Below are 16,735 nucleotides of genomic sequence, written 5' to 3'. Positions count from 1 at the left end.
AGACAAGGCAACCTAATAGAAGGAAAAGGGTTCCAAGAACAGGCAAAAGAGTCAGAGACACCCCCACTCCCACTGCTAGGAGTCTCACAAAATCTCATGCCTTATAGCAAAATCCTCACTCTATAATAGAAACCAAAATTACACTGTGGACCTGTAGCCCCACATTCTCCCACTTCTGCTGTATGGGGGATGCAGCTCTTTCTTTCAAGAATTAATAGTTCAAACAGCAGTGGTTGAATAGCTGTTGAATAGTGGTTGAATAGTCCAATGCTCTGGACTCCAAGATACTCCAAAATAGAATTTCTTAACCCCTGAAAAGAATTTTGACTGAATTTACCAATGTAGGTGAAACATAAACTCATGGAATGGTCAAATAATTTAAATGGCACCCCGATTTATTTGACATCAACACCTTATGAATAAACTTGCGAAAGTTTCTTAGAATGAAGTGGGTGGCTTCAGGTTGTCACTTAAATTAGATTGTATGTGATGACGGCCACAGATTCTGCCGAAGGTTCAAGGATACTGTGGGGTCCTGGTGTGAAGGGGTGACTTGTTGAGCACCTTGGGGGAGCTCTTCTGATGAGGAAGTGCTCTCAACATAGGCACAGTGAGTAGTGCCAACCTCTTAATGTGCTACACGACTTCCTGATCTAAATTGTCCATTTCCTAAGACGGACACTGCAGACTGAGGATAGATGTGGCGAAAGCAAAACCAGAAATCAAATTTCTGAATGAATTAAAATATCCACTCATACTGTACAAGAGAAATTTTCAAATAACACATGGAAATCAGAACTTGCAAAAGCATATTAAAGAGAGTGTTTCACACCTTACCTTTGCTGTTTTGAAAAAATCACTACAAATAGCATCACTGTTACTCCAAATATTCCAAAGATAATAATTAAGAACCATGGAAACTGGAAATCTAAAACAGGAAAGAATATTTCACCAACAGAATTATGAATAACTGAAGCAAAGTTTACATGGCACCTTCCTTTCCCACTTGAAAACATATGTTAATTTGAATTCATAGGGCAAAGTTAATGTTTCACTTGATAACCATGGAAACACAATGGGATAATTTTGGATGTTTTTCTTTCCTAAGGATACAACATGCTTGTCTGCTGTAAATGTAAATCCCTTTACATTAAAAAAAAAAACACCAAAAACCTGTGGAGTGTGTGTGTGTGTGTGTGTATGTGTGTGTGTGTGTGTGTGTGTGTGTATGTAAAAACAGTTAAAGAAAAAGAGGCCTCTGGGCATGACAGCACACACATTTAATCCCAGCACTTGGAGGCAGAGGCAGGCAGATCTCTGTGTATTTGAGGCCAGCCTGGTCTACAGAGTAAGTGCCAGGACAGCCAGGGCTACACAGAGAAACTCTGTCTCAAAAACAACAAAAACAAAAGAATACCCCCACCCCCTAAAAAAAGAAAAGAAAAAGAGGTCAAGAATAGTGAAGTGGTGGTGATGGTGGTGGTATGGTGATATTTCATTTATACTGAAATACAACTTTATTAACATACAAATAAAATCACATTTCAGTACAAATGAAATATCATCAGTGCTGCGGGATGTTCTGTTGTTAAATGTGTTGCTCTGATTGTTTAGTAAATAAAACACTGATTGGCCAGTAGCCAGGCAGGAAGTATAGGTGGGACAAGGAGAGAGGAGAATTCTGGGAAGTGGAAAGCTGAGGCAGAGAGATGCTGCCAGCCGCCGCCATGAAAAGCGAGATGTAAGGTACCGGTAAGCCACGAGCCATGTGACAACTTATAGATGAATAGACATGGGTTAATTTAAGATAAAGAACAGTTAGCAAGAAGCCTGCCATGGCCATACAGTTTATAAGAAATATTAGTCTCTGTGTGTTTACTTGGTTGGGTCTGACCGGCTGTTGGACTGGCGGGTGAGAGAGATTTGTCCTGACCGTGGGCCAGGCAGGAAAACTCTAGCTACAGTGGTGGTGCATGGGAGGGTTGGAGAGAGGAAAAGGATATAATTATACTACAATTTCAAAAAATACATTATTATAGAAAGGAAAAAAATTTCAAAACGAAAAGCACAAACAGGTTTCAAACAGGTTGCATAAAATCCAAACCTATAAGCTTCTCATATGTCCAAATGTCTAAGAAATACCACCAGGGCTGCAGTGCCAATAAAAAACTGTTGCTTGTTAAACCTAAGTAAACGCCCATTTGATATTTTAAGCTGTAATGATTTTTTTTTTTAGCTCCCACATTGACGATATACCAAAATTAGGAGGGCAGAATACCGTGATATACCTGGGCACATAGAACACAATTTTATAGCTTAAACACTCTGTGTTTATGTACACTGTCCTGAGGCCGTACAGATATTGTGTACTTTGTGAGACTTGGGAGAATTTGTCTGTGAAACCTTCAGCTCTTTCTTTATGACTAAATGCCCCCCAGTTACCTCGGGGTTGGTTCCCCATGTTCTTACCATAGAGGCAGAAGCTAACTAAGTACTGTTAATACAGACAACTAGACATCCTGAGCCATCTCTGTGGTTCTCCTGTGTAGGATCTCCACGAGCCTCATGCATCCCATGAATATGACCAAAACACAGCTTACTAGGCTTTCTCTAAGTACACACTATCCCTGTACTTCCCCAAGCCCACAAGTACTACCATCTCATCTCCAAATTTTAGATAACTTTGTTTCTTCCAGATACAAATTCAAAACAAACACAATGTAGAAAAATTTGGAAACATAGATACAAAGAAATACACAAAAGAAAAAAAAATACTTCCTTAGAATTCTACTGTTCAGGAACAAACACCCTGTTCCTCATCTGAGTTTCTACCTGCCCTTGGGCCTTTCCTAAATCAAACAATTTGGAAATGAAATCCTTTTGTTATTTCTTTAAAATTTGCTTTATTGTTTTTCATTATGTGTATGTGTGCATGCAAGTACAGGTGCCAGCAAGGGTTAGAGATGGGGGATCTTCTGGAGCTGATGTTACAGGTGGTTGTCAATCTCTTGATGTGGGTGCTGGGAATTGAACCTGGGTCCTGTGGAAGAACAGGAAGTGCTCTTAACCACCGAGTCATCTTTCTAGTCCCTCCTTTTTTTTTCTTTCAATGCATATATCTACAGATAGTGACTTCAATGTCTTGCTCCTGATATATGAAACAAGGGTATATTGCCCTAGACAATATACTAACAGTGTAGGCATATGTTAGCTGCAATTTAAACACCCCCTCCCCGCCCCCGCCGATCGACACATACACACTTTACCTTCTTCACATGTCAATGCATTCAACTGAGGAAATGTTATATAAAGCACTTCACTGAACTCGCTGTACTTTTCAGAGTTGTGGGGTCTGCATCTCACACGCAGTTCATATTCCTTTTCCAGTTTCAGTGAGTACAGTGGAACTGATGTTGTCTTTAGGGGGCGTGTCTTTCAAAACAAAATATAAAAACATATTGCTCAAGTATCAACAACTCAATGCACAAATTCTTCATGCGTTTTTTTCTTTTCTCTTCAAACCAGGTTTCTAGAAGGTGTGTAATATTTTAACATGTCCAGAGGGAGTTGGCTATTAAATAAAACACACTTTTATAAATATAAAACACAAATTATATAAAGAATAATTTTGTTAAAATAATAATAATTTTGTTAAAGTAATAATAATCCTCAAATTTCTTTTAGTATAAACACAAAGATATACATTTGCTTAAAGAAATACAGCTATGCCTTTGCATTAGGTCATTAAGTAGTTTACTAAGATTAAGTTATAACAGACTAAAGCATGGCCGAGCTATAAAGAGGACCACAATTATGTTACCTACTTATCTAGGACATTACAGTTTTGTATAGAGCAATAAATTAGAACAGGAAATCCCATAGTTCCACACCAAAGCAAATTATGGCCACAAGCAAATTATATATCTGTAGAATATGTATTCCCTGGAAAATCTGGCTAGTCATTTATTAATAATCACAGAATTCAAAACAGTCCTAGAAATACTACAGTTGTCTCAAAATGTCAAATGATTTTATTAGAAGCAGCTACACACTTTATTTATGCCAGAAGTCAGTTCCTCAGAAAGTGTTGTGTAGCTCTTTCCTCTGAATGGAAACCTTATCTCCTGGAAGGAGGGTCTTCAGACTTAGGAAGTTAGCAACACTCAGAAGGCTGGGAGTTCATGAAACCAAGATGATCCACAAGGCCCTTCTACAAGGGTTATGTACACAGTAATGATTCCTGGGGAGAGGGAACTGTCCCATCCGCTCAGCTTCCTGCAAGCTGTGCAGGGGGCAGCCGGGATGTAGCTTTTGTGACTCATTACTTACGCTGTGGCAGGCTACCCTGTGAGCGTAGCTGCATTTGAGTCATTCATACTCCTGTAGGGAAACTTCATTTATCCTCTTTCCAGCACTCAATAAACTCACTGGTACAGCAAATTAGAATTGGGTGGAACAGTTTTATTGATCTGTCATTGGTACCCTATCTAGAGGGAATGGATGTTCAGTCACATCTCCCCAGGAAAATGCATATAACAGAAAGTCACTGGAGACCTTGGGCACTGAGTATCAGCGTTTCACAATTCTTAATTAGGATGTTCCCCCTCCCAGATAAAGGCAGCGAGAGTAGAGTGTTAGCCTATTAGGATTGCTTTCAGAGAGACAGACCCAAGATCCATGTTATCACGATGCTTTCCTCTAAGTTAGCCACTTGTAGCAGGTGGTGGTCACCATGCTTGCACGTTCCTGTTTATAGAAAACACGAAATACTCCACCTTTCCAACAGCATAGATTTTTCACATAAATAAACCCTACGATTTCTTTTATTAAGTCAGAAGTTGGGCCTTCAGCTTCTGAAACCCAGAATTTGTTGATTTCTACTCACAAAACACTCTTTTTTTTTTTGTATGTGCCAGGAAAGGGATGTGGCTTCTTACAGGAGCCTCTGAATATATGCAGTATTTTTTTTTTTTTTTTGAGATAGGGTTTCTCTCTGTAGCCTTGGCTATCCTGGAACTAGCTCTATAGATCAGGCTGGCCTCGAACTCACAAAGATCTGCCTGCCTCTGCCTCCCAAGAGTACTGGAATTAAGGGCATTGCACCCCCACTGCCTGGCCATATGCAATATTTGTATGCTTAAAGTGCTTGCTTGGAAGCAGGGCTCTGAATTTTAAACTTCCTTGCTTCTTTCATAAAGCGGTTTTGAAAGCTTGTGCTGCGTGCTTGGAGCGAGGCCTGGTGTCTCTGCTCCTGTCACCAGTATTATTCATAGATCTCACTAGCGACTGTAAATAACCTCATAGGGAGCCCCAGCATTAAACCCATGACCCCTCCCATCTCTTTCTTTCTTCAAGCCTTCACATCTGCAACTCCAAACTGAAATCTTCTCATTTGGCTCCTTCTGTACCTACCCTGACACTGGCCTCCTTGGGGGCATCTTGTCTTCATCCTGTCCCCAGTGAGAGCTTTGTGCACCACAGACACTGTGGGTCTCCCAGCCTCCCTTCTCCCAGTTTGTGACATAATACACTTCCTAGATTGTGTGTATCTTTCTGCTCAAATGCAATTGTGCATATCTTTCTATACTATAGGGCAGTTTTCTGAGGGAGCTTTCGGCTGTATCAAACAAGGAATAAAAATTATACCTCTAGGAACTAGAAAAAGTAAAGCTAATCCCAAAGGTAGCGGAAAAAGGGGGATGCCGAGTGTAAGAACAGAAACAGGCAAAATTGAGACCAGAAAAATACTGGAAACCATCATCGGAAAAAGTTTCCTTTATATATTTTATTTGGCCTTTAATGGCTGAGCATTGACTAACAAAAAAACTGAGAAAAATTCTATTTACTATTCATCAACGCCTATAATGCTTTGATCAAACCCACCTCCCATTCTTTCCCTATCCTCTACCACTTTGTCAACTTAGATCTCTCTCTCTCTCTCTCTCTCTCTCTCTCTCTCTCTCTCTCTCTCTCTTTCTCTTCTCTTCTTCTTCTCTCTCTCTCTCTCTTTCTCTCCCCCCCCCCTCTCTCAATACTCAGTCTATTTACTGCTTCGATGGGCATAGGTGGGGGGCCACCTTCTGGTACATGGATAGCCTCTCAGATCTCACACCCTTGAAGAAAACTGACTGTCTCTCTCCCAGCAGCCATCAGTTGCCAAGAGCTTCTCAGACAGGGGTGGAACCTCATAAGCCTCTCCTCAATCCACAGTGGGATTTTTGGCTGCCATGACCTTGTGTTAGCCTTTTGCTGCATAAAGTCCCAGCTGCTGTGAGTTCATGTGTACAACTGCATTATCATAACCAGCATATAGTTTCCTTGTAGACATCTACTCCATTAGACTCTTTTTACATTTCTTTTCCTTCTTCCTCAATAATCTTGAATCTTGGGAGGAGGGGGTAGAGAGCCAAGTGCTCTGCTGCCTCTTATGCTCTGTGTGCTGACTGATTGTGGCTCTCTGTATTTATCACTATCTATTGAAAAACAAAGCTTCTCTGATGAGAGTCGATAGCTGTATTAATCTATAGGTAGAATGTTAATAACTTGGGGGCACAGTTAATTACTATGTCCATTTAGAAGCATAATGGTACTAGGTTCTAGGTTCTCTTCTAGAGCTTATAACCTCACCAGCTGTGTTATTTTGGCCCAGTTAATGATGTCAGACATGGGTTCCACTGTGTGGAGAAGGCTTTAAATCTAACTAGAAAGTAGTTACTCCCATAACATTCATACTGCTATCAGTGGGCCTATCCTTCCAGGCAAGCAACTCTAAGCATTCACAGCAGGGTGAGACTGTTGATGACTAGTTTCTAACTTGTTTATAAAAATGAAAATCAGTACACTAGCTATTGAAAAGAGTATGGAGGTTACTCAAATAATTAAAAAAAAATTTACCATATGATCTAGGGATTTCACTTAATGGTTTTATATTCAAAATAAAATTAGTATGTTGAAGATATATTTGCCTGTTCATGATAATTGTAATGTTACTCACAATAGATAAAATATGGATCAACCTAGGTCCATTGATAAATAGTAGGGTGAGAAAATGGGATCTATAGGGAATGAAAAACTATGAGCCTTACTGAACCATTATTTTCCAGCATGGATGACACTAGAATGTATCAGATAAAATACAGCAGGCATAGAAAGACAAATTCTACATGATCTCACTTTTATGTGGGATCAGCAAGGGGAGCTCAGAAGTAGATCACCTTTGTGATCACCAGGGCCTAGAGGTTTGGAGGTTTGGTGAGATGTTAGTGAAAAAAAAAAATAAAAAAATTCAGTCAGATTGGAAGAATGTGTTGAAGGGAGCCAGAGCAGTGGTTCTCAACCTGTGGGTCATGACCTCTTTAGAAGTGAATGACCCTTTCACAGGGTCACCTAAGACCATTGGAAAACAGGTATTTACATTACGATTCATAATAGTAGCAAAATTACAGTTATGAAGAAGCAACAAAAATAATTTTATGGTTGGAGGTCGCCGCAAAATGAGGAATGGTATTAAAGGGTCGCAGCATTAGGAAGGTTGAGAACCACTACCTTAGAGCCTAAAGTTAACAACTATGAATTACACTGATGTACAAAAGAGCAGATTTTAAACTGTCAGTTCAAAAAAATCTGTGAAAGAATACATGCATTAATTGTGCTACTGAACCATCATACCATGTATAAATATTTCAAAACACCATTGACATGATAATTAGGACAATTATTCTCAGAATATTTGAAAAAATATTGTATCTAGTATATTGGTTCCCTGAGATGTAGACTTTGGAAGTTTTCACAAATTTTATTATATAACACGAAACCATCATTTTTGGCTAATATCATCATGAATCCTTTTGGAGTTAGTCTTCATACGTTGGAAAGCTATCAAACTCATGGTTGTAGATGTACATTTTAAAAACTTCTACATTTCTCCTGAAAGTTAAAATTCATCATTGGTGCAAATATTGTCATATGTTTACTGGAAGTGTAAACTTCTTTCTTGAGAAATGTTTGACAAACCAAATATGAGTATTCTCTACTAGTATATCTGCTGTTCTTCACATGAAATTTGTGGCTCATGCAAAAGAGCTGCTAGTTCAGTTGTTGAATCAGTCATTTAGGTGTTTTGCTCCACCATTACTTTGGAATGTAGAAAAGTGCTGTGTGTACAATGTACCACACAGACGCTTAGACAGTGACGACTCAAAGGCTGAGATTTAAGCTGAGTTTCCTATGAAACTGCTCCCACCCTTTACTGTGAACTGCACAATGATGAAGACTATTGGTAAACTCATGCCAAGAGCCAGAAGTTTCCTTATCAATGTCTTTGTATTATGGCATAAGAATGTTATTATAGTATACTCTGAAATTAGAATTGACCTTGGAGATCCCTTGAAATGGTCTCAAGAGCCCACAGAGTTATATGATTCTCCTTTTGAAAACTGCTACCTCAGGTGCCCTTGGTACCTTGTGCAAAAGTCATTCCTATATCTGGTTGTTGAATGAATGTTTGATTATGACTCGGATTTAGAAAGTCTTGTTTGACGTAGCATCCAACCAGTCCCTTTTTGGTACCAACTTACAAACCAGATAACTAAACGAAAATGATTCAGAAAACAGAACCTTGAAGGCAAGTGACTGTTTGAAGCAGGTCAAGTTGTACTCTCTGATGAAGACAAAACTGGCTGTGTTTTTGGTGCTACATTGACGGATCGGGCCTCGTGTCTCAAAATTTGGGGAGTGAGCCCTGCCAGAGTGCTGGGTACAACCTCTAGCCTATCCAGAAATTGCTTGGCTTGGCCAGGGCTGTGGTTGTGGTTAGACTGATTTAGAATTAGTTATATTTGGAATGGCATGGTAATCCTGTTTCTCTTTTTGTTGTGTGCCATGTGGAATCTATCTCAGTGCCGAGTTCCCATGCTCTTGGCAGGGAAGTGAGAGGTTCAGGGGCCAACTTGCTCTCTGCTTGCCTAGGTTGGGACATCTTAGCTTGATTTTCTCTGAGGTATGTAACAGAACATCTTTCTGAAACCTCTGAGGGGTAAATTCCTTCTCACTGCCTCTCTCCTGGAGAGACCTAAGAACAGATATTAATAGAGGTCTAATGAGTAGCAGCAGTTCAGATCATGGGCAGACATTTGGCCATAGCCTACTATTGACCTTGATCATGGTTCTACTTATGTTCAGCCACATCTCTAAAGATAGCAACATGGTTAGTCTGTGACCTTGCTCTATGGTTAAACTGAACACCAAACATAACCAGGGAAATGGTTTTCTTCTCCCAATAGTCTTCCATAGAGCTACCTGGAAGATTCAAATCAACATTTGCTGTCTTATAGATTTTTTAAGATGTTAACTTAATGATTATATCAGTTTTCCTCTAATAATGAGTTGTAGGGCACATAGCTTGGGTATGAGTTATTAGGTGAAAAGAAAACATTGTCACAAGTAAGAAAGTGATTGCTGACTTAGGAAGCAAAACTGTCAAAGAGCAGGATGTAGTGACTCTTACCACTTTCCACTTGGTTTCGTTGACTTCTTTGAATTGAACTTCATACTCCAGAGCTATCCACCCCTTCCGAATGTCTGCACTGGGTGGTGGTTGCCATCTCACATGGATGTCTATGTGAATCCTGGTCAAACTGACGTTCAGTACGGTCCAGTTGAGGCCAACAGGTGGGTCAGGTTGCACTGTGAATTCAATGGAGAATCAGACCCCAGAGAAACACTCTTGATATTAATGGCTTGCCTTCTCCAAAGACCAAATAATTGCATTCATTTTGACTATACTCTTAATTCTTCCAGCAATCCACATTATTAGAATTCTATTTTATAACAGAGTAACATTTTTTAATATTAAGATGATGTTTCATTTTTAAAACATTTATAAAAGCTCCTCCAATTCCCTTTTGTGTTTCAAATCTGATCTATAACTTTCATTGGAAGAACTGTCATGCTACATATTTGTTTTAGCTCTGATAACATTCATATTTTAGGATTTTGGCAAAAAAATGAAGAAGTAGAGAATCAGAAAGACTTCATTTTTAAAATATGGCCTGCTTTGGAACAGGAAGTAGAGTATTTTTTTCCTTCCTGGGAAAAATTATTATGCATCCTTATGCATCTCTATGCTGCTACAGTCCAGTCTCCTGAGTACTCTGCAAATGTTTCCTAGTTTTGCTGTCTTCCTAGCCATCCTTTCTTTTCTTAGTCACAAGAAAGAAGGCATTAATGCTACTAGCTTGAGCATGTGATAGCTCAGTGTTTTCTGTCTTTGCTTAACTGTTAAGTGAGCAATTTGAAGTTGTTTTTTGCTCAGTTTCTGCTGGCAATCCTCTATTATGTTCTTAGATAAATCTCTGTATTTTTATTATAATGACCATAAAGACTAGAGTTTCAAAAACTAGGATGATGAAGACAAGTATGGATTCCAAAGTTAGAGTGTACATCTAAATTTATGCTGTGTCTCAAACAAAATACTGCTAGATAGGGCCTATTACCAAGCCTTTTGAAACTACTTGAAGATAGACAGTTAAAGTTTACTTTATCTCTTAGCATATGCACATAGCTACCCAGGATGTTCAGGTTCCTAGAATTCATCAGAAATAAGCCTGAAGATACACGGTATGAGGAGCTCTTACTGAGTCAAAGAGAGAAACTTTTGCATTGACCCAAAGTGAACATACATCTATGATGGAAGGGCATGTTGTGACCACTATCACATAGATAACAGGTTTCTTTGCAAATAAGAAAGATTTTCCTCATTTTAAAATAGTAATTAGACATACACATGAATACATGCCAGAAATTAAATTTGAAAACTTCAAACTACATATGTCTGTACAACGATAGTAACACTTTGTCCTGGATTTGTTAGAAATTGAGGAATAACCACAGACTTCACTTTTTAAGTGACTAGTTTTGAATGTGCATTTGCATTTTAATTAAGTTTTAAAAGTTAGCATACAAAGTAATACATTAATTATGACAGTAAGTTTTAAAAATTAGCACACAAAGTAATATATTAATTTTGATAGTTTCATATGTTTATGTCAAGATACATTATTCTTATTCATCTTCTTCCTTCATTGCATTTCTTCACCCCCCAAAGTCTTCCAATTGCTAGTCCCCTCCCTCCATGAACACAGTCCCCATGTCTTCTTTCAAGTTTCATTGTCTTCTTTCTCCTCTTCTCACAAGAGAGCATCCTGTTCTCTCATGATCCCCTTTCTAGCTCCATGAAAAATCTCTCTTTCCTCATACTTTTGTTTTTATGAGTATGAATGTTCTATCTGCATGTACGTATATGTACCACATGCACGAGTTCCTGCAAAGGCTAGAAGAGGCATTAGAACCCCACCAAATGCAGTCAGATAGCAGAAAGTGCTCCTAATAGCTGGCCCACCTCTCTAGTCCGTAGCTGTCTATGTCAGTGGTTCTCAGCCTTCCTAATGCTGCGACCCTTTAATACTGTTCCTCATGGTGTGCTGACTCCATAAAATTATTTTTGTTGCTACTTCATAACTGTACACAATTGCTACTGTTATGAATTGTAATGCAAATATTTTCAAAGATAGAGGTTTGCCAAAGGGTTTATGACCCACAGCTTGAGAACTGATGAGCTATATGCACACACACACACACACACACACACACACACACACACACACACACACACAAAATGATGTTTGAGGAAGGATTTAATTATGTAGCCCATCCTGGCCTCAAATTAATGATCTTTCTGACTCAGTCTCCCCAGTGCTGGGATTACAGGTATGTCACCATACTGGCATCTTAAAAAAGTATTTTGATGGAAAATTTTCTAAAATTCATCACTTATACTTGTTCATAAAAATTTCTCCTTTACACTTTAAATAGATGAGATGGCATAGTGTCTTATGGGAGAAGCCTCAGAACCACTGTTAGAAGCATAGTAGCCTGCTGCTGCCTTCTACACACATATTTACATGCTGTAGCTGACAGTTCTTCTTAGGTGTTTAAAACTATTTGAAACAATATATGCAGAGGAAGTTCTGGTCTTCCTGTCCAATATCCAGCTGCTCCTCTTTCCTCTTCCGTCTTTCCCTGTGGTGACCTGAGCCTGCCGATTATTCAGGATAAAAACAGTAACTCTTTTATGACTTATCTTTTTGTCATGACCACAGATTCGGTCAGCTGCTCTTTGAAGAGAATCCTTGCTTTGCGTTTGTGTTGGCCTCTTCCCTGTTCTCTTCCTCAGGTCTTTCCCGCCCTTCTTTCAGTCTGTTCATCACACAACCATCTGTCCTATCTGTCCTGCAGACACAGCTATTCCCTTACCTCTTAAGTTAGGGCATTACAGCAATCACCAAAAACCCTCCAAGATTTTCTATCTCACTCCAAGTGAAAGCCTCGGTCATTACAGGAGCCTGAAAAGGACTATCTCAAGTCTTCTCTCTTCCCACTCCCCTCCCTTCCCAGTCTGTGCCAGCTCCACTGCTGCCCGCTGCTTCCTTCATGAGGAAGGCATGCTCACATCTCAGAATGGTTGCCCTGCGCCTTCCTGCTGAAAAGCTTTTTCCCCTCACAAACACACAGAAGTGTTCTTGACTCAGCTGCACCTATCTCAGAGAAGCCAATCCTGATGATCCTACTTAACACTGCAGCCTTCCCCACACCTGGTGCTCCCTCCCTGAATTTCTCCGTGGCACAGGCTCTTTCTGCTCTCACTGGGATTCAGTTTGACCAGGTAGACATTTTCTTTTTCAGCACAGGGAATGCTGCCTGGTCTAAGGTAAGGACACACTATTTGCTGAATGAACTGAATGAATGGCAAACATATAACTAATCTATTATCTCATCGATGTCCAAGGAACAGCTCTGTGAGGGACAATAATGCTCAATACTTGAGTCAAATGTGGGTTCAGGCCACTGACATCCTTTCTCAGAACATACCAGGGTCACTATAGACCTTACCCTGTTCCTCTTCTCCTTTCTTGTGATACTGTTGTGACTCTTTTGGTTGTCTTTCACTTGGCTATCAAAGTCTGTTAACAGCCGTGTCTTTAGTTTGCCCTTCTCCAAGCTATCAACCACAAGTAGCAAAGTCAATTTCTTTGAGACACTCACAACATACCGGTAGTGGGTTAAAAGCACAACTTATCTACTATCTTACTTAACCTTGATGTCATCATTTAATAGTCCTGAGCCTCAGTTGCATTATCTGTAAAATGGGGTTTATAATAGAACCTATCTCTCATGATGATTATATAAGACGTACGTTCTTTGGGTTAGTAATTTCCTTATTTAAACACTTGGAGACATTATTTTTGGCTGTAAGGTCAAGTCTAAATTTTTTTTGTGTGTGTGAGGCACACAAGACCAATGATGAATTTTTTCAAAGGGTTGTTAGACCTATGCAATTGCTGTTGAATTCTTGAGCATTTTTTTTTTTTTATTAGAACTGAGTAGTTTCTGAAAGGGCTGTGACACTTGGTATCTCTCTCTCATTCATACTCTGTAATGAACTGTCACAGTTTGGTTCAGCTGGCTCCTTTCCATCCCACAGGCATGGCAGGTCATTCCTACATTTGATCAACTACCTTGTTTTTTATACATCCAAGCACCCCAACTCAAAGACCTGCCATACTGTGTTGTGCAATTAGTTTTGCATTTCCCCATTCCACTACTTGGACTGTATCATACAATATAGTCAGCATACATGCAGGAGCTCAGTGAGAGTCAGCTAGATAAATGAGTAAGGCTTCCTATTGTTAGAGACAGGGTCAGAGCATGGATCTTAAACTAGTATTCTTCTGTGGTAGTTTCAATGTAATTGGTCCCATAAGCTCATAGGAAGTGGCATTATTAAGAGGCGTGGCTTTGTTGGAGTAGATGTGTCCTTGTTGGAGGAAGTGTGTCATTGTGGGGGTGGGCTTTGAGGTCTCATATATGCTCAAGATAATGCCCAGTGAGACACACCATTTCCTGTTGCCTGCAAGATGTAGGACTCTGAGATACTTCTCCAGTACCATGTCGGCCTTCATGTCACCATGCTCCCCACCATGGTGATAATGGACTGAAATTATGAACTGCAAGCCCTCACCTCAATTAAATGTTTTCCTTTATAAAAGTTGTCATGGTCATGGTGTCTTTTCACAGCAATAGAAACCATAACTAAGACACTTTATAACTAACCCACCTATTCCCTCACTTAGCGTCAGCTCTGCATCTGGGGAGGCCATTAAATAGTAAGTAGCCTCTACAACCCATCAGGCAATCTTTTCTGCTTCTTACAGTTTTCCTAACCTTCCCTCGGGAAGGCAGACTTCCAGGCTTTGCTTGCTTCTGTCTGCAGTCTTTGGCCACACTTCCTACTGTCTTCCAGTCTGCCACTGCCTAAGAAACCACGTTTGTCTGGGAGAAGGGGCAGGAATGCGTGTGAGGAGGAAACGGGCTCTGGCGGACGCCTTTGGAAGCACTAAGGTCAGCTCCTGAAAGTCTTTCATGGCTTCTCTGCCTCTTGCTGTTTACACTAACGTGCTGGAAGCATGGATATCTCAGTTATGGTTGCTTGTTTCCGTTTCTCTTCAGGTCCCCAGGATGGGCAATGAATCACCCGTATGTTTCCTCGAGTTGACTTCCATCAGGGTTTGTTTGAAATCAGATAAACATGACTTTGGCCTGATGGTAGCTGTTTGGTTAAATGTTAAAATTCTATGGTTATTTTGTTTTGTGATCAACACAATCTAGGCTTTGATTATACCAACGATAGGGGTCAAAGGTCAACATTCTTCAGTAGGTCTGAATATGAAAATCATGTCAAAAATTAAGGCATTGAGTTAGCTCCTTGTTTTGGCAAGAAGAATCCTGTTCAGGGTTGGAGACTTTGTAAAGGAAAGGATGGATTCATATCTTCTTTTTTAATTAAATTTTTTTCAGATATATTTTTATTTTATATTGTTTTGCCTGCTTGTATGTACATGCACCCAGTGCATTCTTGGTGTCACAGACGTCAGAAGATTCCTGGAACTGGAGTTACAGGTGGTTGTGAAACCCCATGTGGGTGATGGGTCCTCTGAAACAGCAGCAAGTGCTCTTAACTACTGAACCACTTCTCTGACCCTGATTAATTTCTTCATAGCATTTACTACCAGGCTTCTTAAAAAAATTATTTATTTATGTCATTTGTATGGGTGTTTTGTCAGCGTGTATGTCTGTGCACTGTGTATTTTGTGTTCAGAGGCCAGAAGAAGGTATCAGATTCCCCTAGACCAGTGGTTCTCAACATGTAGGTAGTGACCCCTTTGGGGGTTGAATGACCCTTTCACAGGGGTCACCTAAGACTGTTGGAAAACACAGATATTTACATCATGATTCCTAACAGCAGCAACATCATAGTTATGAAGTAACAAAGAAAGGGTCACCACAACATGAGAAACTGTATTAAAGGGTCACAGACTAGAAGGTTAAGAACAACTGCCCTAGACTCAAGATGGTTGTTAGTTGCTACATAGAAGATGGGAAACAAATTAGAGACCCCTAGAGAGTAGCCAGTGCTCTTAAGCCACTGAGCACCGCTCTAGCTCTATTCCCAGATTTCCTTAAGCTATAGTCAAGTTAACTCCCCTCTGTCCTTTTAGACTCCCATGAGACAGATTCCATATACTTAAAACTACAAAGACGTTCTACTTGATTATATTTGGAAATTAGGGCTTCCTTAATATTTAGTCTAAAGTCATGTCCAACGAAACAAGCCTGTGGCTTACCTATTTCTTCAACAGAGAAACACTTTTCGTCCAACAAGTCACCATTTGTAGTTAGCCTGATACAGTAGGGTATCCAAATGGAGGTATACGAGGAGTTGAAGTAACAGCTGTTTTTTCCAGCAGAGACATAATCAGGGCATTCTTTCCACTCCTGGGACCATTCATGAGCGATTCTGAAATGGGGGGCAAAAAAGGATTAATCATTCCCCAAATTATACCTGCCATAGCTTTAGTCAAAGCGAGGTGTCTGGCAGCCAGAGTCAGTAAGCTAAGACACAAATACCTGATGGCATTAAATTTTAACATTTCAGAAGTACCATTTCTAAGAAACATCACATCTATAGAAGTCTGAAGATCGTCAGGAGCCTATACGGTATTAAATAAAAATGTCTGTTAATTGAATGTATATGCCATGAGTTCCCAGCTGGTAGAGCCAATCATTCCTCAGCGACCCAATCAATGGGTTAATCATTGATAGAGTCAAAATTTGATGGCATTATTGGGAGTGGTAGAGACCAAATGTGGGGCTGGTGAGGAAGCGGGACACTGGGGATGTAACTTTGTAGAGTGTTATCTCCTTGCTAGCTCCTCCCCCTGTCCAGCTCTCATCTTCCTCCACAGCATGAGCCAAGTACCCTCTTGTATGGCCACTCTGATTTTTTTTGTCTTCCCACAGGCCCATAGCAGCATACTCAGGGGACCAGACTTCAGTTCAGGTTTGCCCTCTGCATCCATGGACCCAAGCCAACCCCTCCTCCTTCAAAGTGTTTCTCTCACGTATTTGCCACAGTGGCAATGATTGACAGACACAGGTGGGGTGATTCGTTGTCTCTCCGTTTTATTTACTGGCCTGTCTTGGTTGAGGGGAGGGTTTACAGGTGAAGCAGACACAAAGCCATGGCACCTTTGATTAAGAAAGAAGGTTGCTGGCTAAGAAAGCAGGGGCTGAGGAGATGCTTCAGTTGGTAAAGTACTTGCTGTGCGAACACACGGAG

At 40.1% G+C, this 16,735-nt stretch overlaps 1 protein-coding gene across 5 annotated transcripts in view; it reads right to left on the bottom strand.

The window, feature by feature from the left end:
• Positions 1–16,735, bottom strand: part of Ghr (growth hormone receptor) — a 249,801-nt gene that overhangs the window by 5,716 nt on the left and 227,350 nt on the right. For all 5 annotated transcript variants that reach the window (XM_042261499.2, XM_042261502.2, XM_076551847.1 and 2 more), the window contains exons 5-8: positions 15,741–15,913; positions 9,506–9,684; positions 3,267–3,432; positions 838–928 (exon numbers count right to left, since the gene is read on the bottom strand). In XM_042261499.2, coding sequence (XP_042117433.2) covers positions 838–928; positions 3,267–3,432; positions 9,506–9,684; positions 15,741–15,913 — 609 coding nt within the window. The remainder of the gene's footprint in view (positions 1–837; positions 929–3,266; positions 3,433–9,505; positions 9,685–15,740; positions 15,914–16,735) is intronic.

The sequence above is a fragment of the Peromyscus maniculatus genome, chromosome 15 (genome assembly GCF_049852395.1).
Source record: "Peromyscus maniculatus bairdii isolate BWxNUB_F1_BW_parent chromosome 15, HU_Pman_BW_mat_3.1, whole genome shotgun sequence".
Classification (NCBI taxonomy): Eukaryota; Metazoa; Chordata; class Mammalia; order Rodentia; family Cricetidae; genus Peromyscus; species Peromyscus maniculatus.
Note: the sequence above shows the minus strand (reverse complement) of the source record. Positions and strands in the feature narration are given on the sequence as shown.